This window comes from Cucurbita pepo, chromosome 20 (genome assembly GCF_057944985.1).
Source record: "Cucurbita pepo subsp. pepo isolate OVF chromosome 20, ASM5794498v1, whole genome shotgun sequence".
NCBI lineage: Eukaryota > Viridiplantae > Streptophyta > Magnoliopsida > Cucurbitales > Cucurbitaceae > Cucurbita > Cucurbita pepo.
In genome coordinates, this window is record NC_141817.1 from 3,070,444 (window position 1) to 3,092,379 (window position 21,936).

Below are 21,936 nucleotides of genomic sequence, written 5' to 3' on the forward strand. Positions count from 1 at the left end.
GGGGAAGCCTAAAGTAAAGCCATGAGAGCTTATGCTCAAAGTGGACAATATCATACCATTGTGGAGAGTCGTGTTGGTGTACCCACGTACAACATCTATTTACTTTTATTTTGAAAGGTATTTAATTAACAAAAAGTGGTAAACCACACTATAAAAAGGAGTGTTTTGCAAATTAAAACTAGCATCAACTAATTTTGAAAAGCCTGATCTCCCTGTGTTCTTGTTCCATCAGCAGCTAAGTGATCAATGGCCATGAAACCCAGAAGAAAGTTCCTCCATTTATACGCAGAGGAAGCTCTCTGTTTCTCCGCCTTCCTTCTCTCCCTCTTCATTTACTTCTCTGCTTTCAATCTCTCTCTCTCCACTCTCTTCCGCCACACCACCTTCTGGTTTTGCCTCTCCAACACTCTCATTTTCATCATCGCCGCCCATTCCCGCGCTTTCTCTCCGCCCCCCACCTTCAACTCCGCCGCCGTAATCATCCCAACCCCACCACAAAATAACTTCAATTCCGGCAACCCAACTGAAAATCATCAACAACAACAAATCCCACTTCCCACTGGTACACACACAATGATTCTCTCTTTTCTATTTTTAACATTTTTATTGTCCTTCTTCTAATTTTTTAGATATGTTTTAGGCCAAATTGAATTTGGGTTAATTATTTCAGAAATTTCGATTAATAATTCGAGAAAATCTTACGATCCAAGCAAGTCGGAGAAAGCGATGAGAAGAGTTGCTAAGGAAACGAAGATGGCGATGAGGAGATCGAAGACGATGACGAGAAATGAGAAAGAAGAGACGAAGAATGAGTTAGCGGAGATGTCAAATGAAGAACTGAACAAAAGAGTTGAAGAGTTTATTGAACGATTCAATAGACAAATGAGACTTCAAGCGATTGGAGATAGCAATGAGGAGTAGAATGGACCAATATTACGACGGTTTAATGTATTAGTGTTCTATCAACTCGAATATAGTTCAACTAGTTAATATCTTGTTATTATGAATTATTTTTACTCGTTTACCTGAGAAGATTTACAAATTTAAACGTACGTAAACTAAATCGTTATAAGCGAAAATTTATCAATTATGTTGGTGAATGACGACAAGACTATGAAATACGAAGAACAAGGAGGTTTCCTCTAACAATGGGTGCGTTTATTTTGATTCATTTAGTCATTCATTTCTTTCGTAACAATCGAACAAAATAGCTTATAGAAACTCAATTGTTCATGAATGATGTTGATATAACACGTTACAATTTCGTCGAGCTTTTCCACCATAATATATTTGATAAAAGAAGAAATTTTAATGAAGTAAATTCACAACACATATATCATAATCAAACCACGTTCGGCCATATTTATTTATAATATTTGTTGTTTTTAATCTTCTCGTAAAATCAAAATATATTTAAATTAACTATATATATATATATATATATATATATATATCTTTTTAAAGTCCGAGTTTGGTAACGTTTTAGTCTCTAAATTTTTAAACATGACATCTTAATCGTGGAAGTTTAAGAACGGTATTGATCCCTTATATTAATTGTATAATTGAAGGACGCTAACGTGACACGTTCTTAAATTAAATAAAAAATAAAAATATCTCCCAATACTTCCTTCTCCTTCCTCCCATCCGTTGAATACCGTTATCTCCCAGCCCACCGTCTCTTTCTCCCCCAATCTTGCTTTGTCTCAAATTTAAAAGAAGGGTTCCCGTCCTTTCGGGTCAAGGGAGAAGGAGTCGATAGGAAACTATGACGGTGTGATAGTCATGCGTGTCGAAGGTGTATTTTCCATGACTGTATGCCCATTGCATACCAAAACCCTTATGTTGTATGGCTTTATTGTTTTCCTTCTCCGCTTTTATATAATTTCCCTTTTGTACTTTCTAAGTGTATGATGTTTCGGAAGAATCATGTTTACGTCTGGAAGACCTAAAAGTGCCTTAGATAGGGGATGCGACTGATCGTCAATTCTTCCTACCCTGGGTTACATGCTATCTACGTCGTGATATTTGTTTATTTGCTTATAGCCATATAACGTTACTTTCTTCATTTCTCTACATCTTACTTTCAAAATTCTCTTTCTAAAATCTCTCGATGACCTCGTTTTCTAAAACCTTCTTCTCAAAGTAGGGCAAAAGGCTTGGGTATACATCGTCAGGTTAAAGGCAACACGATTTCGAACTGGCTGACTCACTCGATGATGAGAGTGAGTACCGCACAATTGCGTACAAACATCCCGTAAGAGCATGATTGTGACAACAAGCCGTCGTGGCCTTCGATGAAAGGAGAGAAAAAAAATATTATTTAAATAAAAAAAAAGTGTACAGTAATAAAAAGTTGACGATAGGATGAAATATAAGGACTAAAATGTAAAATAAAATAAATTAAAAACAATTTTTAAAAATCGGAATTTTATCTTATATTAAAAACAATACTATTAATTTACTTAACCACATACCAATAAGCTTTTATTGATCTGATTGTAATTTAATTATATTAAATGATATATATAATTACAAGAATTACACGTGGAACTATTTCCCATTCATTTAATCAATCCTTAATAATTTTTTTATTTCTTTGATGGAACTTAAAGTGATGATTAATATCTTATTAAACTTTGTTTTTTGTTTAATAATGTATGCTTTTAAGTTATTGGGATCTCCAATAATCTTCGTTTAAATTCCATAAAATATAGTTAATACAAGTTATGTTATTTTAAGATTTTTTTTTTTTTTTTTTGTTAGACTTGGATCGATCTTAGTTACCAGCAATACTAAGATGTGATATAGAGTCGAGCTTTCTGAAATGGAAGCAATAAAAATAATCGATCTAACTCGTTTAAGAACGAGAGAAATGATAGGCTTGGAACGGAAGGAAATACAACTGGTTGTCAAATGACTACCTAAGTTATATATGCTATCGATGTCATCGTGCTCTCTTATTGCTTGCTAGCGTATAACGTTTACTTTTGCACAATTGCGTCGTAAGTTACAAAAAAAGTGTGATTATGTAATAGCTCAAGCCTATCGCTAGTAGATATTGTCAGTTTTGGCCTGTTACGTAGGAGAGACTTCCACACCCTTATATAGAATGCTTCGTTCCTCTCTTCAACCAATGTGAATCTCACAATCCACCCCCCTTGGAGTCTCAGCGTGTGTTAGGGATAGGTTTTGACATCTTTATATAGAATGTTTGGTTCCTCTCTCCAACCAACGTAGGGCACCCCCTTGGAAGTCGAACGTCTATTAGGGAGAGCTTTCCACACCCTTATACAGAATGCTTCGTTCCCCTCTCCAACCAATGTGAGATCTCACAATCCACCCCCTCGTTTGGAGGCCCAACGTCTTCACTGGCACCACCACCCCATGTTTGGCTCTCTAATATCATTTGTCCGCTTTGACCAGTTACGAATCGCTTTCAGTCTCACGATTTTAAAATGAATCTACTAGGGAGGGGTTTCCACACCCTTACAAGGAATGTTTCATTCCCCTCTCCAATCGATATGAGATCTCACAAATTATGACAGTAATCTTTATAAAAAGATGCGTTTTTCAAAATTGTTCGAAACTTCAATGAAATTTCGACACGGTGTATTATAATATCATAAAGTCAATAGACTTCGGGATCGTTTCCGAATAAGATAAATTATTTTTATGTGTACTCGAAAATACTTTCCATAAGAAAAAAAGGAAAAAAAAAAGGTGTTGAATCTTTAATTTAGTGGGTGGGAAAAGAAGTGTAAATTTATTGTGCCACGTAGCTGCTTTAATTGCAAAGGAAAAGATTGTGGAGGGCCATAAAGAAAAGCCTTCACACTACGAATTAAAAGGTAAAAAAAAAAAAAAAAAAAAAAAAAAAAAAAAAAAAAAAAAAAAAAACCAAGTAACCCAATATTTTGACACCTCTCATTTCAATTCTTTTAATATATAATTGCCCTACCTTTCGGACGAAGAAATGACCAATCTGATATATAGTTCGATAAATAAAGCCATGAATTACCATTTTAAAGGTCGATGATTCGATAAAATAAAGAAGAAATGAAGAAATCTCGATCGGAACTCAAATTTATAGATAGAAATAGAATTAGACACTATTACCCGAGAAGCTAACCTATGAGCCGTGAAGAAAGAGTTTGGAGTTGGGTCTTAATCTTTTACAAAGATTAAAAAAAATAAAAAATAAGAGTAGTCATGAGGTCTCACATCGATTGGAGAGATGAATAGATATGAACCAAGAGACATCAATCATACAATATACTTCAATGAACAAGGGAATAAAATGTTGTTGAAATTATCAAAAGATATTTCAATTCATGTCAAATTGAAGAAGAACGAAGATTCATGTTATAAATTTTGGGTGGATTACAATTTAGAGTAATTTAGATTTATTGTATTTCATTAATGTATTTTAAGACTTTTTATTTACATTAGGTTACAATTACATAATGTTAATTATGACCATTAAGTAGGAATGTTACAGCACTCTAAATGCCTTTAATAGTTTCATTTTGAGGCTATATAAAACGTAAGTTGTATTTATAAGGAAACTTAGAAAATGTAGTAAAAAAATCACTTGTGCTTTCTTTAGCTAATGACTAAGTTTCTTTGCAATTCTATGTAATTTAGGTTGCATGTAGAATTATTCAAGCTTGACATGATCAATCTTACTTATGGAGTGATTCGAATCTCAAACAAGTGTTCGCGTTGAGATATTTGATCAATAAGAATCATTCAAGCTCGACATGATCGATCTTGTTTGTGGAGTGATTCAAATCTCAAACAATATTCTTGTCTTGAGATATTCAATCAACAAGGTAATCCGAATCTTACTCCACTTGTAATGATTTCCACATATCAATTCCTTATTAGGGTGTGGATACCTGTTTCCGACGATATGTAATGAGTGAAAACGGATAATCTCTAAGAACGGTAGACTTGAGCTGTTATATAGTCTCTAGCTTTATTCATTGAGTTTGAGATACTATATTTTAGATAGTTATATATAAATGTGACACACGACTAAAGTGAAGCAGTACATAAATAAATCAATAAATAAATACTTTGAAAAATTAATATTTGTATGAAAAATAAATTTTAATACGATTTTTTTTTTCGCTTGAAAAAATCCATGGAAGATAATTGTATTTCTAAAAAACAACGATAAGATTGATCAGTTGAAGATTCATTGGAAGAAAAGTGGAAATCCATGGCGTCGGGCTCGCTGGGAATTCGTGTTCTTCCAGTTTCATCTCCCCCTAATTCGTCGGAAATTTCCTTACCCTTCACTTCGCGAAGAGCCATAGTGTTTGCCCCGACTGCTTTAATGGCTTCCCTGCTCGCCTTCCCTGTTCCCAGTTTTGCCGCTCTTCCCCAACTGCAAGACGAGGTTCCACAAGAAGAAGATCGAATCGTTGGTCTTTTCCAGGTCCCTTCTCATAATCTTAGATAATAACTCTAGAATTCTTCTGTTTCGATTGAAATTAGGTCTTCTTCATCTGTTTTGTTCTGTTGGTTCTGATTGCAATGTAGGAAACTTCACCTTCGGTTGTTTGTATAAAGAATCTTGAAATTGCTAAAAAACCCCAAAACCCTTCTGAAGAGGCCATGCTTATTGAGGATGATGAAAACGCCAAGGTCAAAGGGACTGGTTCGGGGTTTATTTGGGATAAATTTGGGCATATCGTAAGCTCTTCTCTTCTTTGATTCTTTACATTTCTTCTAGCGCCCTGCTGCTGCAAATTTTTTAGCTTAAGAATGTATGCTTGTGACAGGTTACTAATTACCATGTCGTTTCTGCATTGGCTACTGATAATAGTGGATTACAGCGTTGTAAGGTTTTGTTCGTTAGTTTCTGTGTTTTGGATTGTTAAGCATTCTTAGTGGCTAGACATGCTAGCAGTCTCTAGTCTTGGTTTCTCAGTTTTGTTTGCTTCTGTAGGTAAATTTGCTCGATGTTAAAGGAAATGGAATCTCTAGAGATGCAAAAGTTGTAGGATTTGATCCTGAGTATGATCTAGCTGTTCTTAAGGTATTGAATCAAGCTTGCTTGTGCTTTTCTTTTTCTTTAATTTCTTTAAGCTTCTGGTTTGCTTTGTTATGTTAAACCTATGTGCTGTACATTCAGTGACAATGTTGAATGTCTTCTCTCAATTTCGACTTATGAAATCCCTCCTGAAATTGGTGCCAATATTTAAATTCTTTATCTTCTTTATCGATGTGCTAATTTAGCTCTATATTTGTGTATAGAGCATTCTTAGCTTCATCTCCTAGAAGCAAATATATGGATATGAGACACAAATACGTCATGAACACAGCAACATGTGATTTTATAAAAATTTAAGGCACAAACGTGGAAAGAATACTAACTTTTAATTGAAGAAAATTCAAAATCAATAAGTTTATTGTGCAGTTTATATGATTTAAAAAAATGAGTCATGTATTTTGATCTCAAACTTTATTATTTTATGTGAGATCTCACCTCGTTTGGAAAGGGGAACGTAGGATTCCTTATAAGGATGTGAAAACCTCTCCCTAGTAGACGCGTTTTAAAATCTTGAGGAGAAGTCCGAAAGGAAAAGCCCAAAAAAGATAATATCTGTTAGCAGTGAGTTTAAGCTGTTACATTTTTCGTCCTATATATTATATATCTATTTAGTACTCATCAAATATTTAGTGCATGTCTCACAAATGATGATCCTATATCGACTTTTTGTGCAGCTAGTGTCAAACACATAAAGTATGTGCTAACAAGTATTCTATGTATCCAATAAGTGTCGGAGTGTCCAAGTATTTGAAACGTGTTGGACACGGACACACTACCCAAACTAAAATGTTTGTGCTTCTTAGAAACCATGATCGGCTGATTCTGAAGTTTCCATGTAACATCCAGGTGGAACTTCAAGGACATGAACTAAAGCCCATAGTCTTTGGTACCTCTCGAAGTTTACGTGTTGGTCAGAGCTGCTATGCCATTGGCAACCCTTTTGGTTATGAGAAGACACTCACAGCAGGAGTAAGGCATCAAGAATGTTACTTCCTCCATTTAATATAGGGAAACCCACTTTGAGTTTTCCATTCCAAAGCTAAAACTAATACTTCTCTCTTATAATGAACATATTAATCATAGAAGTTTATAATATCTCATCTCACACACATTTATGCTTTCTTCAAGTGTCATATCAAGTTTCGTACTGGTGTTCTTTACCAAGTAACACAGAGTCATATAGCAGATTGACTAAATAATTAAGAACCGTAAATCATTCAGGGTTTGGATAGCAGGTGATCAGCGGATTGGGTAGAGAAATTCCATCCCCAAATGGAAGGGCCATCAGGGGAGCTATTCAGACAGATGCTGCTATTAGTGCAGGTTCATGGTTCAACTTCCTGAAATAATATTTTTCCATTTCAAACACTGTTATCTTTTCATGCTCTTTCTTCTTCCCTTTCAAAGCTATTCTCCTTTCATCACTCATATTATAAGTGTTCATGGATTCCAGCTTATCTTGTTCTTTCTATTCGGTCTCTGGTTTATGCTGCCCAAGTCTCCATTATAATGCATAGAAGTTTTACAGGGAATTCAGGGGGGCCATTAGTTGACTTATACGGCCATGTAATTGGAGTCAACACAGCAACTTTCACTCGCAAAGGTGAAGGATCTAAATTTCTTCATCTGCCTTAGTTTGTCAGTGGAAATATGAATCCATAATGTTTCTTTCCCACTTTTTCTTTAAACCTGGCTGCTGATTTCTTTGCCTAAGTATCAAAGCTAGTTCAACTTTTTATAGCCACTTGAAAGAACAGTCTTATTGGTATTTTTTGTGCTTATTCAGTTCAAAGTTGCGGTTTCATGTTTGGTTATTCACTACAGGAACTGGAATGTCTTCTGGTGTTAATTTTGCAATACCAATAGACACAGTTGTACGGACTGTGCCATATCTTATTGTATATGGAACGCCTTACAGTGAGAGATTTTGAACGAGTTTTACTGTCTTAAGGGAACACAGCAGTCATTCAAGCAGAACCAACTCCTCTTCAAGACCATAGAACACACTGTAAATGAATTTGCTTTCTCTAATGTATTATCCATATGCATTTCAAGATCTTGGTCCGAGTATTATTCTTCTTCTCTCTGTTGGGTAATTCTATTATTGAAGCTACGATTAATGAAATTCAACGGGAAGAGTGTGGCGATTCGTGTTTGTTTAAATGTCTACATTAAGCTTTTGACGTTAACACATTTGAGTTCTAAACCAAATTTAAAAAATGCCCATATTTCCACTAAAACATCATATTATTTTAGAATTTTTCTGTAGTAATAGAAACTGTCGTAAACATTCTCTTCAAACAAGTGTGCAGAATTTCCCCCCTCCCCTCTTAGCCTAAGGCTTGATCTTATTAGCTAAACAGATAACAGCGCCAATTGTTCATCAATGGTACTATCTACATGACAAGATACACGGCAAGAGTTAGGGATAAGAATAAGACCTAGGCATCGTTGTTCCATTGGAGAAGGCGAGCTACGTCGAGTGCTACGATACTCTACTGCATCTTGAAGGATGATATTTCCTTGCTTGTCCATGCAGTAAAAGGAGCCCAAGAAAAACCTTCCATCTTTAATACCTATGAGCATTCGACGGAACAGAAGCTTTCTCACCTTTCCTACACGATCTAAACTGTCTGGATTAGACTCAACATTGCTACCAACCTGAACCATGGATCCTCCTGATTCTTGTTCCATCTATGGTTACTTCAATTGGTCCCTATAAGTGGAAAGGTAGTTGTAATTGATGAACAGGCCCAATTATATAATCAGAATTGCAACTAAAGTCACTGTAATCTGAGTGAAAAAAACGGGTTAAAATTGTCGGAAAGAGAGATTGGGATTTTGTGAAATGAGGAAAAGATCAAATCCATAAAAGTAACGAATGCTAAACACAACAGACACAGAATCCATCAATGGAAAACTAATGGTAGGACAGATCAGGTCTTAATTCACATAATTTCATTATAACAAACAATGTTCTTAAAAGCTGTATTCTAATTATGTAGAGAACTGCATTTGCCAAAAGAACAATCCCAATAAGAGCAACCATCATTCCACCACAATAAGGGCATACAAACAACAGGTAATGGATGGAAATGATGATAACTCTACCAGAGATCATGATATAAGAGAAATAACCCCACTTTAGTACTCTAGTTATCTCAAACCCAGAAAACCAATACTGGTGAACCTGTAAATTGATCGAAGAGACTCGCATACAGCTAATACTAACAATTTTGTCAAAACTCAAACGAATGTCTCTCAAGATCATCATTACAGATGATATTGCAGGAGGCCCTGTAGCAGGTACAGAGGGAGGAGGCAAGTGGTCTAGAGCTCTTGACATGACTGATTAATGCAAGTTGTGACTCTTAAGGCATGAGTGATTCGACAAGGACAAGGTAAAGTCCAAGCACATTATTCCTTTAAACTAGAGGAAATGGTTAAAAATTAAAATGGTTATGGCAGGATTTCATAGCAATTCTGGTTAAGGAATTAGAATACACATTCACTAGAACCTTCGATTATCTAGTTTTGAATCAACGCAAACGAATCTCACTTTTACATGCAAACGTTACAAGTCAAGCGCCTGAGATTAATCCATTGTACCATCTCTAAGTCCACTTACACAATATTCAATCCAAGTAAGCATCTACAGAAACTTAAACCCCTAATCCCCATGTTAATATATCAAATTCCCCATCTAGAGGCTGGTATGTTTAAGGTGTTGTACCAAAAGCAGAAGTAAGATCGATTGTACTCACATACTCACCCACTAAAATTAAACAAAGAGACAAAGATTTATGTGGTTTGGAGATAAGAAGTTCCCCGGCATCCACGGGTAGCAACCAATCTCAATAATCAAAGTGTATATCTCACACTACAAAGTCTCTCAACAAAAGTTCTTCCCAAATGACACTCAACAAATACAAAATGAAACACAAGCTCAATAAAAAAACAATACCCTCAATCATCCTAGACAACCTTTTATATAAGGATGATTCATGTATCAAAATGATAATATGAATCATCAAGCGTTATGAACTTAGATGAGGATTAATAACCAAATTAATATTCTTATTTAATCAAAATGGTTACAAACTAAATGAGAGTTAATAACCAAATTAATTGAGATTTATGACAATTTACAACAATCTCTGCCAAGCAGAAGATCTCCAAGCATATAACTGGTTTGGTTGCCACTAAGTCAACAAACTACTTCTTCCTTCTAACATTGATCAGATTTTCTTCAATCTGCCTACCAAATCTCCAAATGATAGCATATGCTTTCCCTATGATTGATGAAGTTCCAAGCTACAAAGATGCTATTTAGAGCTCGGATAGTTTACACTGACAAGTGGATATGAATCCGGAGATAGAGTCATTGCAGTTAAATCAAACTTGGGACTCAGTAAACGATCCATCATCAAGGCACCGATAATACACACAATGATCAAATTGACTATGAGTGTACATATGCTCTACCATGAAGTGATCAAACTTTTTATACCATTGGCAAAGAGATTGCTTCAGCACATACAAAGATTTCTTCAATCTGCATGCCAAATGTTGTTGCCCAACTATGTAAAACCCAATTGGTTGTACCATATATATTTCTTCTCCCAAATCTCCATGCAAAAAAGCAGTTTTTACATCGAGTTGTGCAAGCTCAAGATTAAATTGAGCAACCAAAGCCAACAAAATTCGAAGGAAAGAATGTTGTACCACAGGTGAGAAAATCTCATTGTAATCAATACCTTCCTTTTGCGCATAACCTTTAGCCACAAGTTGCGCCTTATAACGAAATCTTCCTTGTTTTGCATAAACCCATTTACAACCAATTTCCTTCTTACCGTTTGGAAGTTGTACTAAGGCCCAAGTTTGATTTATCTGCAATGACTCTATCTCCTGATTCATAGCCACTTGCCAGTGTAAACTATCCGAGCTCTGAATAGCATCTTTGTAGTGGGAACTCCACAATCCTAGGGAAATCATATGCTATCGTTTAGAGATTTGGTAGGCAGATTCAAGAAAATCTTATCAATGTTAGAAGGAAGAAGTAGTATGTTGACTGGGTGACAACCAAACCAATTATCTGCTTTGGGATCTTCTGACAAGATGGAGATTATTGTAAATTGTCATAAATCTCATTTAATAACTCCCATTTAGTTTATAACCATTTAATATTAATTTGTTGAGAGAGTTTGTAACGTGAGAGTGTGAGATATACACTTTGCAACACTTTGATTAGTGAGATTGGTTGCTACCCGTATATGTAGGGGAATTTCTTCTCTCCGAACCACGTAAATCTTTGTCTTTTGTTTAATTTCAGTTGGTGGGTGGGTGAGTACAATCGATCTTACTTCCACTATTGGTACAACAATTGGTATCAGAGCTTTGTGGTTGTGACATTTTTTGCACAACAAGTGGTATCAGTGCTTTTGGTACAACAATTGGGTATCAAAGCATTTTTTATTGTGGCAGCAATTGGGTATCAAACCATTTTTTATTGTAGCATTCCACTGCAACAATTGGGGATCATGGTTGTGGCATTAGGGTACAATTTCTAATCCAACAGTCAGCCAATTCATGTTCAGACCTAACAGAAACCCAATAATCTGAGGCAGGGAAAAACGAAAACCAACTTTGAATTACCTAGAAGGCTCGAAGGATCCACCGAAATGGAGTAAGTACAATACTCAAAACATTTTGCTTCGCTTATAAAACAACAAATACAATTAGAAAGAAAAGCGAATATATCACCCAATAGAATCATCCATAATACGGACTTCGCAGAGGAAAGAGCCACGAATCGGCATCATCGGCGACGCCATTGTGGAGTTTACAATTTAAGGAAAGATTACTGCCATTAAAACAGGGAAAACAATAAGATAAAAGCTCCAGAATCATACCCGGAGTGGACGAAGAGAAAGAGACGGTGGGAGTCGGCAGAACTGAGGCGATCTTGGCGGCCGATTGTAATTCTGAGCTTCCCGTCGCGGATGAGACCGGAGAAATAAGGGTTAAAATTTAATATTTAGTTTTCTTTTTAAATAATGTTTTAATAAATTGTTGAATTTCCAATTTATCTTTATCTAACTATTTAATAAATTTTAATTACAAATTTATAGAATTATATTTGATCTCATTAAATAAAAAAAAACATCTAATTTTATATCTTTTGCCATATTGCTAACTTTATATATTTTTTTAAGAAAATATAAATTTAATATTTAAAAAGAAAAAAATATATTTTTTAAATATATAAAAACTTATTTTTTTAGTTAAAAAAGAGTGTTAAATTAGTTTCCCATTAACAACATTTAATTAACACAAAAAAAATTAATTAAATTACTAATAAACTCAACCAAAATGTTCATAAATTTTAAAGCATTCTTTTTTTAGCTGAATTCTTTGAATACCGGGCCGCTTCACGGGCTGCGTGTACAATACGAATTCTTTTCAGGCAAGGTTGTCCGTTTTTGTTGGTTGTCAGCCTGCGATGTAAAGACAAGCAAAATTTCACAGCGTTGAGCTAATGGGACACTCATTTTAAGAAAAAACGGTTCCCTATTTCAATCGCTTTTAAGAGTCTGTTGTTTAACCTACTCGATTCCATTTCATAAAAGGCCTTAGTTTGGGATCTGGGGTTTGGATATTTCCTTCTGTGGATGCTGTGAGGAGAAACCCAGAAGGGAAATTTGTTTGAGATTACAAGCTTTTCTGAAAAAACCCCTTTCGTTAATGGCGTCCAGGAGGCAGCTGCAATGTTTGGTCGGGTTGGTTTGCAGGGGAAGGAGGCCATTTTCTACGGTCCCTGAAAGCAGTGCCTCTTCTTTTCCTGCTTCTGAGAAGCTCATCCATATGGAAAAAGATCATAGTGCCCATAAGTGAGCTTCCTATCTTGTTGAACTCTTGCTCTTATCTTGAATTGAATGAATTCTGTCGGTTTTTGTTGTTTTAGCTTGTGGGCTCTCTCTGTTTCTCTCCATATCTATTGTTTCAATCCTGACATGCTTAGTTTTTAGTGGACTGTCTCATTCTATCAGATGCTTCTGAGTTTCGTGCTTGAAAGCTGTCTATCAGAAGATATCTATCATCTTGCGAAATGAATGCTTGTAAGAGAGTGTTTGATGCTTAAATTATTGGTTAGACATAAGTTTTTGTAGTCTGGTTACTAATCAAATGGCCAAAGTGTTGAGGATTGTTGGGAGGGAGTTTCATTTGCTAATTTAAAGAATGATCATGAGTTTATAAGTAAGGATTACATCTCCGTTAGTATGAGGCCTTTTGGGGAAGTCCAAAGCAAAGTCGTGAGAGCTTATGCTCAAAGTGGACGATATCATACCATTGTGGAGATTCGTGATTCCTAACATGAAGTTCTGCGACAGACATTATTTTAAATAAGTCTATGCCATATCCAATGCCCTTCAAAAGCCTTGAATTTGCTGTTTGTTGTCTGTAAATTGTCTATACTTATATCCTTTGTTAGTTGTGAATGTGCTTCTTTACGTCGATTTTGCCGTTATGGATGGCTACTTTTCGTCGATGCAGCTACCACCCAATTCCAGTTGTATTCTCTGAAGCAAAGGGATCATCTATATGGGACCCAGAGGGTAAGAGATATCTGGATTTTCTATCAGCTTATTCTGCTGTCAACCAGGTACATTAGTGTAATTGACCTCCATGCATTATGTGAATCAAATGTGAAAGTTATTTGAATGATGGCGTGTTTCCTCGTTTCATCTCAAAGTAAATGGGGGCTGGTTATGGTAACCTTCATTCGAAAAGTTTCCTTAAACGTGTCGATCTTTTTTAGCATTATTAATTCTGATAATAGGTGTTTGTTTTAGAAATTACTCAACATTAACTGTCTTGTTTGATCATTTATTCAATGTTTAATTGATTTTTTTATTGCCTTGTTCGTGTAGGGACATTGTCATCCAAAGATTGTCAAAGCGTTCCAAGAACAAGCAGAAAAACTCACTCTTAGCTCTCGAGCCTTCTATAACGATAAATTTCCCCCGTTTGCTGAGTACTTGACACAAATTTTTGGCTATGATATGGTGCTTCCAATGAACACTGGTGCAGAAGGAGTGGAAACTGCTTTGAAGTTGGCAAGGAAATGGGGTTACAAGAAGAAGAAAATTCCCAAAGATGAGGTACGGTAATGGTATCAGGAACTTTTATGTTCTTATTTAGATCGTGTGAGATCCCACATTGGTCAGAGAGGGGAACGAAACATTCCTTATAAGGGTGTAGAAACCTCTCCCTAGCAGACGCGTTTTAAAACCTTGAGGGAAAACCCGAAGAGGACAATATCTGATATCGATTGGTTAAGGTTGTTACAGATCGTGATCTTCAAAATTTGAAAGTTTATTTGTACTCCATTTTAGTTGGGAGCACTTGAAGTCTCATCTCTTCTCTTGCATATGCAGGCTATTATTGTTTCTTGTTGTGGTTGCTTTCATGGCCGAACATTGGGTGCTATATCCATGAGCTGTGACAATGAAGCAACCCGTGAATTCGGGCCATTGTTGCCTGGACATCTTAAAGTTGATTTTGGTGATGCAGTTGCCCTTGAGAAAATCTTTAAAGGTTAGGCGAATATATTATTCCAAGACATGGTTACTCTCATGTTTGTGATTTACATGTCAAGAAATTTGTTACTAAAAGGATTATGAAAGAGGCATCTTGCTCATGTATTTATGAAAGAGGCCCTATATGTGCGTGTGTATATGTATGTGTGTATCTATATATATAGTGTGTGTGTGTGAGATCCCACATCGGTTGGGGAGGAGAACGAACCATTCTTTATAAGGGTCTAGAAATCTCTCCCTAACAGACCCATTTTAAAAATCTTGAGGGGACGCTCGAAAGGGAAAGCCCAAAGAGGACAATATTTGCTAGCGGTGGGCTTGAGGCGTTACATATATATATATTTTGCTTGGTAATGGGGATTTATACTTAGGCATCTGGTCTAACTTCTTGCTTGTCATTCTTATGGAATGCAGAACACGGAGACCGAATAGCTGGGTTTTTGTTTGAGCCGATTCAAGGAGAGGCAGGGGTACGTATGATCGATGTTTTCAGCTGCATTTATATCGGGGGTTTTCACCAACTATAGTGAATAAAATAATGGGTTAAAAGGATCTTACATCGTTCCTATCTGTTCTTACATTGATGAATTAGGATTGCTACCTAATTTATGGACTCTTACTGTTTCCTTTCTGAATTCGAAATCATTTTTATAAGGATATTTTGATATTCTTTTAGGTTATTATCCCCCCCGATGGTTACTTGAAAGCCGTGCGAGATCTTTGCACGAAATATAATATCTTGATGATTGCTGATGAAATACAATCTGGCTTAGCAAGGTCAGGAAAATTATTGGCTTGTGATTGGGAAAATGTCAGACCAGATTTAGTGGTAATGCATTCTCTCCCTTTACCTCATTCATATTGTTTCATTCTGGATTAGGCTGGTTTAGTACAATCAATGGCCTATTAGCTTCTTTTGTTTTATATTCTTGTAAAACGCATTAGATCTACCAATTCGCTTTGAAAGCTTTTAGTTATGGAAATAATGAAAAACCAACAAATGTAGGAATGATCATGTGAGATCCCACGTTCGTTGGAGAGGGGAACGAAGCATTCCTTAAAAGGGTGTGGAAACCTCTCCCTAACAGACGCGTTTTAAAAACCTTGAGGGGAAGCCCGAAAGGGAAAGCCCAAAGAGGACAATATCTACTAGCGATGGGCTTGAGCTATTACAGATGGTATCAGAGCCAAGTTCCAAATGGTGTGCTAGCAGGGACGTTGGGCCCCCGAAAGGGTGGATTGTGAGATCCCACATTGGTTGGAGAGGGGAACTAAGCATTCCTTATAAGGGTGTAGAAACCTCTCCCTAACAGACGCGTTTTAAAAACCTTGAGGGGAAGCCTGAAAGGGAAAACCCGAAGAGGACAATATCTACTAGCGATGGGCTTGAGCTATTACAGATGGTATCAGAGCCAAGTTCCAAATGGTGTGCCAGCGGGGACGTTGGGCCTCCAAAAGAGTGGATTGTGAGATCCCACATTGGTTGGAGAGGGGAACGAAGCATTCCTTATAAAGGTGTGGAAACCTCTCCTTAACAGGCGCGTTTTAAAAACCTTGAGGGGAAACCTGAAAGGGAAAACCCAAAGAGGACAACATCTACTAGCGATGGGCTTGAGCTATTACAAATGATATCAGAGCCAGGTTTCAAATGGTGTGCTAGCAGGGACGTTGGGCCCTCAAGGGGGTGGATTGTGAGATCCCACATTGGTTGGAGAGGGGAACGAAAACATTCTTTATAAGGGTGTGGAAGCCTCTCCATAGCAAACGCGTTTTAAAAACCATGAGGGGAAGCCCAAAAGAGAAAGCCCAACGAGGACAATATCTGCTAATGTGGGCTTGGGTTGTTACAATTTGTTTCTTACTTAAGTTATCCTTTCATGTTGAGAAAGTATGTTTGGTACGAGGTCATTTGACTCTGAACAAATGTCGCGAGTGGGAAGATTCTTACTAGAATATGTTATAGCAATGTTTCGAAAGCACGTCGAATGAAGATAAGAAATGTTGCATCTAAAGCATGTTTTTGGGTCGACTGTATCGGTGCTGCTGAAGTTGGTTGCTACATTCTTAGCCATGTTTTGACTATAAAAAGTGTAACGTTCATAGCTTTGACGATCGAGTCATAAAATAGGAGGAAAAAAAAAGGAAAAAGGACTAATTGAGGAATGGTATACTGAGCTTCTTAACCATACTTCTGTCTATATTTGTTCATACCAGCTTTTTTCTTTTCGAGCCTTCACCCTTTAAAAGAAATCACTCGAGCTTAAACTGCTTGATATGGATACCTAAACGTTTCGTTAGTACGAGAATTTCGTCAGCGAATAAACTTCTACATGGTTGTTCATTTCAGATTCTGGGAAAAGCATTGGGAGGTGGAGTAATACCTGTAAGTGCTGTTCTTGCTGACAAAGACGTAATGCTTTGTATCCAACCCGGAGAGCATGGGAGGTCTGTAACGTACTTTGTCTCGAACAATAGAATAGTCCATATCGAACTTCTAGTAAAACGTGTTTGAAGTCTCTTTAAAGCCAGTGTTTTACCTGTTCTTCTTCTCAAATTTTGTGGAACAGCTGCTGTGTAGTGATATCAATTAAAACTGACCTTGCCCTTTATCTTACAATGTGTAGTACGTTCGGGGGTAATCCGTTGGCGAGTGCCGTTGCTATTGCGTCGCTTGAAGTGATCAAAGATGAGAGACTTGCTGAGAGGTATGATGAATTGTTGCCTTCTTTTTCCTCTTTGTTTTTTGTTCTCTTAATGATATTATAAATGTTGAACACGGGTTTCGACATAATGTACAGATCAGCTAAATTAGGAGAGGAGCTCAGAAAACAGCTCGTCGAAATTCAGGAACGATTCCCACGATACATCAAGAACGTTCGAGGAAGAGGTTTGTTTAATGCTGTGGAGCTCAAAAGCAAAGCCTTATTTCCTGTTTCTGCATATGATATTTGCATGAAGTTGAAGGAGAGGGGAGTTCTTGCTAAGCCGACACATGATTCTATAATTCGGTTAACTCCTCCACTTTCCATAAGGTATGTCAAATCTTTTATAACTGTTGTAACATATGCTTAGGGTGTGGAGAACGAAACATTTTTTATAAGGGTGTGGAAACATCTCTCTAGTAGACGCGTTTTAAAAACTTTGAAAGGAAATGGTATCAAAAGGGAAAATGCAAAGAGGACAATATGTGCTAGCGGTGGCCTGAACTGTTACAAATGGTATCAAAACCAGACATTGATTGTGAGCTGAGTCTTGAAGGGAGGTGGATTGTGAGATCACACATTGATTGGAGAGAGAAACGAATGCTAGCGAGGACGCTGGGCCATGGAGAGGAACGAGTGCCCAGCGTGGTCCCCAAAAAGGGGAGGATTATGAGATCCTACCTTGATTGGAGAGGGGAACAAGTGTCAGTGAGGACACTGGGCCTGAAAGGGGTGGATTGTGAAATCTCACATCGGTTGGGGAGGAGAACGAAACATTCTTTATAAGGGTGTGGAAACCTCTCCCTAACAGACGCGTTTTAAAAACTTTGAAAGGAAACCCAAAAAGGAAAGCGCAAAGAGAACAATATGTGCTAGTGGTGGGCCTGAGTTGTTACAAATGGTATCAGAGCCAGACATTGATTGCGTGTTGAGTCCTGAAGGGGGTGGATTGTGATATCACACATTAATTAGAGAGAGAAACAAATGCCAGCGAGGACACTGGACCATGGAGAGGAACGAGTGCCCAGCGTGGGCCCCAAAGAGGGGAAGATTGTGAGATCCTACCTCGATTGGAGAGGGGAACAAGTGCCAGCGAGGACACTGAGCCCTGAAGGGGGTGGATTGTGAAATCTCACGTCGGTTGGGGAGGAGAACGAAACATTCTTTATAAGGATATGGAAACCTCTCCCTAGCAGACACGTTTAAAAACCCGAACAATATTAGTACGTCTCAGTTGTGATAATAAATAAGCATTTGTTGTGCAGTTTGGATGAGGTGAAAGAAGGGTCCAAGGCACTCCATGATGTGCTGGAAATTGATCTTCCACAGCTGATGAAGGAAAAGCCACACAGTTCCTCCCCAAGTGATCCCAACATATGTGATCGCTGTGGAAGAAACCTATATGCTTCTGAAGATTAAAAGCTCTCAACTTCTTGTGTTCTTCAACCCCCCAATCCTAAGCCAATAAATTCTGGGTTTTCTCTGAAACTTTTCTTAAACACTGTGTACCGTAGACTCACACTGTGGGATTGCTATCAATCTGTTTGATATAGATATGTGTTCAACGCATGGCTTCAACAATGTTCTGTTCTATTTATAAGTTGATATATCAGTTGCTTAGGCTACTATAGGCTTTATTTTAATAATAATCTTTGGTTTATAGGGCATTACATATATATTGTGGGACCCACGTCGGTTGGAGAGGGAACTAATTATTATAAATGTGTGAAAACCTCACCAGCAACGTTTTAAAATTTTTGGAGAAGCCCGAAAAGAAAAGTCTAAAGAAGATAATATACTAATGGAGAGTTTGGGCTGTTACACTAAACATATCTTATTTAAATCAATATAAATCAGAGGTGTTCAAATAATTCGATAACCCGAACAACGAGATCAAGTCAACCCAATTTGTCTAGTTTGAATTGAATTATCTGAATTATCAACTTATTTAGGTTAGTTTGAGTCCACTTAAAATAAAATTGATACATTTGTGAGTATATTTATTTAACTGCATAATTTTTTAAAATATATATTAAAGCTGAGTAATAAATTTTACATCAAAATTTGCAAATACATAAATAAATTTGAATAAATAACTCGAACTAACTCAAAACAATCTGACCTAACTCAATTCGGATACTTACAGATGATCGAAATCATTAATATTTAATATTTTAATTTTGAATTAAATGAAAATTATATAATTTAAGGAGTAATTAGATTTATTTAATGGTTACTCTTTCAAATCATGTAGAATTGTATATATAATTAATAGAGGAAGTATATAATATAAGAGACATGCACATTTTACACTAAGAGAAGGGACATATTAGAGACACAATAATTTGAATTTTTTATTATTATTAGAAAATTTTAATATAAATAAATAAATAAATATTGTGGGTCATGTCCTAAAATATTTATAATGCTAAGTTAGCTGGACTACATTAATGTATGTTGAAAATTTATAGAAATAATAAATAAATAAATAAACTTAGCTGTATTATTATAATATTTAGGCAATAATTTTTATTTTGGATTTATTTATGCAAGTGTATCAAATTATTCTTGCTATATATCTCTAATTATAAATATCCACAATTTTATTTTTGGCGTCATTTTTTTTTTTTTTTTTAATTTGTTTGAATGATTCGTGTAAATATTTATTTCTTTCTTGGAGTTTTATTTTTAATAAAGTTCATGATCATGAATTATTTAAATTATGCTATGACGTAAGGGAAATAAGAGTACTTTAATTATTATTTTTTTTATTTGCTAGCTGCATTTTTTTTTATTAAAGAAGTTAATAAACAATTTAAGTTTTAAATCCATAAACTTTTAATTTTATACCTAATAAATTTATTAAATTTTTAAAAGTATGTTACGATCATGCTTGTTCAAAGCATATTGTTTATGGCTGCATGATAAATGTCCTAGTCTTGCTTGTTTGGATTGGTTGACAAGGACGTCAATCAATTGAGTAGGGAAGGATGTCACAGTCATGTATGTTCAAGACGTGTTATCAATGGCTGCATGACAGATGTCTCGGTCTTGCTTGTCCAGGACGTGTTTTTCCATGGTTGCATGCCCGTTTCAAACCCCTTTTACATGCTTTCATCGTAGATAGGTCTTTACGGTTTCATATTGGGTTAGTATGAAGGTGTATGATCGTTCACCAAAATCATGTCTACACCTACCAGGGCTAAAATGCCCCAAAATGTACTACATGGGATATAATTAGTTGTCAACTTCTCCCTATCCAATACTTATATGCAGTAAGTCGTTGTTGTTGCCTTTTGCTTACATTCTCATATAATACCAGTTTCAATTCCTCAAATCTTGTTTCAAAATTATTTTTCAAAATCTCTCTGCCCCGCTTTCTAAAACTTTTTTCTTGAACCAGGGCCAAAGTTCGAGCATACGTTGCTTGGCCGTAGGCGACGTGAGAACGAATAAGCTTAACTCACTTGTTGATTAGAAGTTGATGTTGTACAATCCGCTGCTATCAAAGTGCTATTTTGACAAGGGTTTAAAAACTTTTAATTTTGTTATTGACGAATTTAGTATTTTATTTAAATAATAGTAGATCCCATTTTATTAAAAATAAAATTAATTTTAAACTTTTAAAATTATGTGCCTTATTAAACATAAAATTCAAAACTCAAAAATATATTACAATATCTATTAGATATAAAATATTAAAATTCAAAAATTTTATTAAACATAAGAAAAAATACATATTTTTAATAGTATATTTATGTGTAGTGGCGTAACTAATTAAGTTGGACAATCTTTTGAACTAACCCAAAATGTCAGGTAGTTAGATTGGTGACGGAATCAATCTATATAGAGTTTACAACTAAACCAAATCTAACTTTTTTATTTTCGGGTTGAGTTGTTGAATTATTCTTTTCTTTTAATTATTTAAAAAAAATTATGTTTATCGTCACCTTAATAACTAAAATGTCATAAAACTCAAATATCAAATACTCACAACTCAGCCTCACTAATATTGATTACAAATGTCAAATATTCTTAATTTTCATAATAATATTAAAAAGCCATGTTTTAGATTGATCGGGTTGACTTAACTAAACAAATGTCAACCCACGAACTAATCTAAATTTTTTAATTTCAAAAAATCGACCTAACCCAAACCAGAAAAAAAAAATATAACCGAAATGAACTTTTATGATTTGACTTGTTTAGTCCGAGTGGATCAAATTCTCGAGCCATTTGAGCACTAATAAATATAATCAATTAGTTATGGAATCAAATCAATATTATTGTTATAAAATATTCCAAAATATAATTTTAAGATGTTATAGCAATTTGACTCAAAATTATCCAATCAAATGACATGACAAATACTTACATATAATTGAAAAATATATAAATTCCAAACTTCAATTATTTTTAATAATAAAAATAAAATCCACCCCTCACTTCCACATAATTACTTGAATTGCCACTCCAAATTTTTGTTTCACGTGTTCTTATTGGTCTTTATTTCCTCTTTAGGCTTACGCCATTTATATTAAATGTATTCCTAAACTTATTTATTATTTTTCCC

General features: G+C 35.6%; 4 protein-coding genes across 6 annotated transcripts; 3 read left to right on the top strand and 1 right to left on the bottom strand.

Annotated features, from left to right (window-relative positions):
* The first annotated feature begins 208 nt into the window (after positions 1 to 208).
* On the top strand, positions 209 to 1,114 carry LOC111783708 (uncharacterized). The gene is made up of 2 exons (XM_023664628.2): positions 209 to 562; positions 671 to 1,114. The coding sequence occupies exons 1-2, from the start codon at positions 247 to 249 to the stop codon at positions 919 to 921; spliced, it is 567 nt and encodes a 188-aa protein (XP_023520396.1). The 5' UTR covers positions 209 to 246; the 3' UTR covers positions 922 to 1,114.
* Positions 1,115 to 5,127: 4,013 nt separating this feature from the next.
* On the top strand, positions 5,128 to 8,217 carry DEG5 (DEGP protease 5). Of its 2 annotated transcripts, XM_023664272.2 has the most exons (8): positions 5,136 to 5,443; positions 5,548 to 5,700; positions 5,790 to 5,852; positions 5,957 to 6,046; positions 6,908 to 7,030; positions 7,297 to 7,384; positions 7,590 to 7,664; positions 7,886 to 8,217. In XM_023664272.2, the coding sequence occupies exons 1-8, from the start codon at positions 5,225 to 5,227 to the stop codon at positions 7,990 to 7,992; spliced, it is 918 nt and encodes a 305-aa protein (XP_023520040.1). In that variant the 5' UTR covers positions 5,136 to 5,224; the 3' UTR covers positions 7,993 to 8,217. The 2 variants fall into 2 exon arrangements, with proteins under 2 accessions (XP_023520041.1, XP_023520040.1); XM_023664273.2 differs by lacking the exon at positions 5,790 to 5,852 and having other exon boundaries at positions 5,128 to 5,443.
* A 72-nt stretch (positions 8,218 to 8,289) lies between these two features.
* On the bottom strand, positions 8,290 to 12,125 carry LOC111783348 (Small nuclear ribonucleoprotein family protein). 2 transcript variants are annotated; one of them, XM_087120695.1, is made up of 3 exons: positions 11,974 to 12,117; positions 10,819 to 11,043; positions 8,290 to 8,777 (listed from the first exon to the last, which is right to left on the bottom strand). In XM_087120695.1, exon 3 carries the CDS (start codon positions 8,753 to 8,755, stop codon positions 8,417 to 8,419), a length of 339 nt encoding a protein of 112 aa, XP_086976821.1. In that variant the 5' UTR covers positions 8,756 to 8,777; positions 10,819 to 11,043; positions 11,974 to 12,117; the 3' UTR covers positions 8,290 to 8,416. The 2 variants fall into 2 exon arrangements, with proteins under 2 accessions (XP_086976821.1, XP_023520042.1); XM_023664274.2 differs by lacking the exon at positions 10,819 to 11,043 and having other exon boundaries at positions 11,974 to 12,125.
* A 378-nt stretch (positions 12,126 to 12,503) lies between these two features.
* On the top strand, positions 12,504 to 18,988 carry LOC111783359 (ornithine aminotransferase, mitochondrial). The gene is made up of 10 exons (XM_023664284.2): positions 12,504 to 12,951; positions 13,616 to 13,724; positions 13,993 to 14,223; positions 14,500 to 14,659; positions 15,076 to 15,131; positions 15,338 to 15,490; positions 17,009 to 17,106; positions 17,286 to 17,366; positions 17,460 to 17,693; positions 18,629 to 18,988. The coding sequence occupies exons 1-10, from the start codon at positions 12,806 to 12,808 to the stop codon at positions 18,780 to 18,782; spliced, it is 1,422 nt and encodes a 473-aa protein (XP_023520052.1). The 5' UTR covers positions 12,504 to 12,805; the 3' UTR covers positions 18,783 to 18,988.
* The last annotated feature ends 2,948 nt before the right edge of the window (positions 18,989 to 21,936 follow it).

Coding starts and splice junctions, on each gene's coding strand:
- LOC111783708 (XM_023664628.2), top strand. CDS start 247: ATGGCCATGAAACCCAGAAGAAAGTTCCTCCATTTATACGCAGAGGAA. Junction 563..670: donor ACAAATCCCACTTCCCACTG/GTACACACACAA, acceptor TAATTATTTCAG/AAATTTCGATTAATAATTCG.
- DEG5 (XM_023664272.2), top strand. CDS start 5,225: ATGGCGTCGGGCTCGCTGGGAATTCGTGTTCTTCCAGTTTCATCTCCC. Junction 5,444..5,547: donor GAATCGTTGGTCTTTTCCAG/GTCCCTTCTCAT, acceptor ATTGCAATGTAG/GAAACTTCACCTTCGGTTGT. Junction 6,047..6,907: donor ATGATCTAGCTGTTCTTAAG/GTATTGAATCAA, acceptor TGTAACATCCAG/GTGGAACTTCAAGGACATGA.
- LOC111783348 (XM_023664274.2), bottom strand. CDS start 8,755: ATGGAACAAGAATCAGGAGGATCCATGGTTCAGGTTGGTAGCAATGTT.
- LOC111783359 (XM_023664284.2), top strand. CDS start 12,806: ATGGCGTCCAGGAGGCAGCTGCAATGTTTGGTCGGGTTGGTTTGCAGG. Junction 14,660..15,075: donor CCTTGAGAAAATCTTTAAAG/GTTAGGCGAATA, acceptor TATGGAATGCAG/AACACGGAGACCGAATAGCT. Junction 15,491..17,008: donor ATGTCAGACCAGATTTAGTG/GTAATGCATTCT, acceptor TGTTCATTTCAG/ATTCTGGGAAAAGCATTGGG.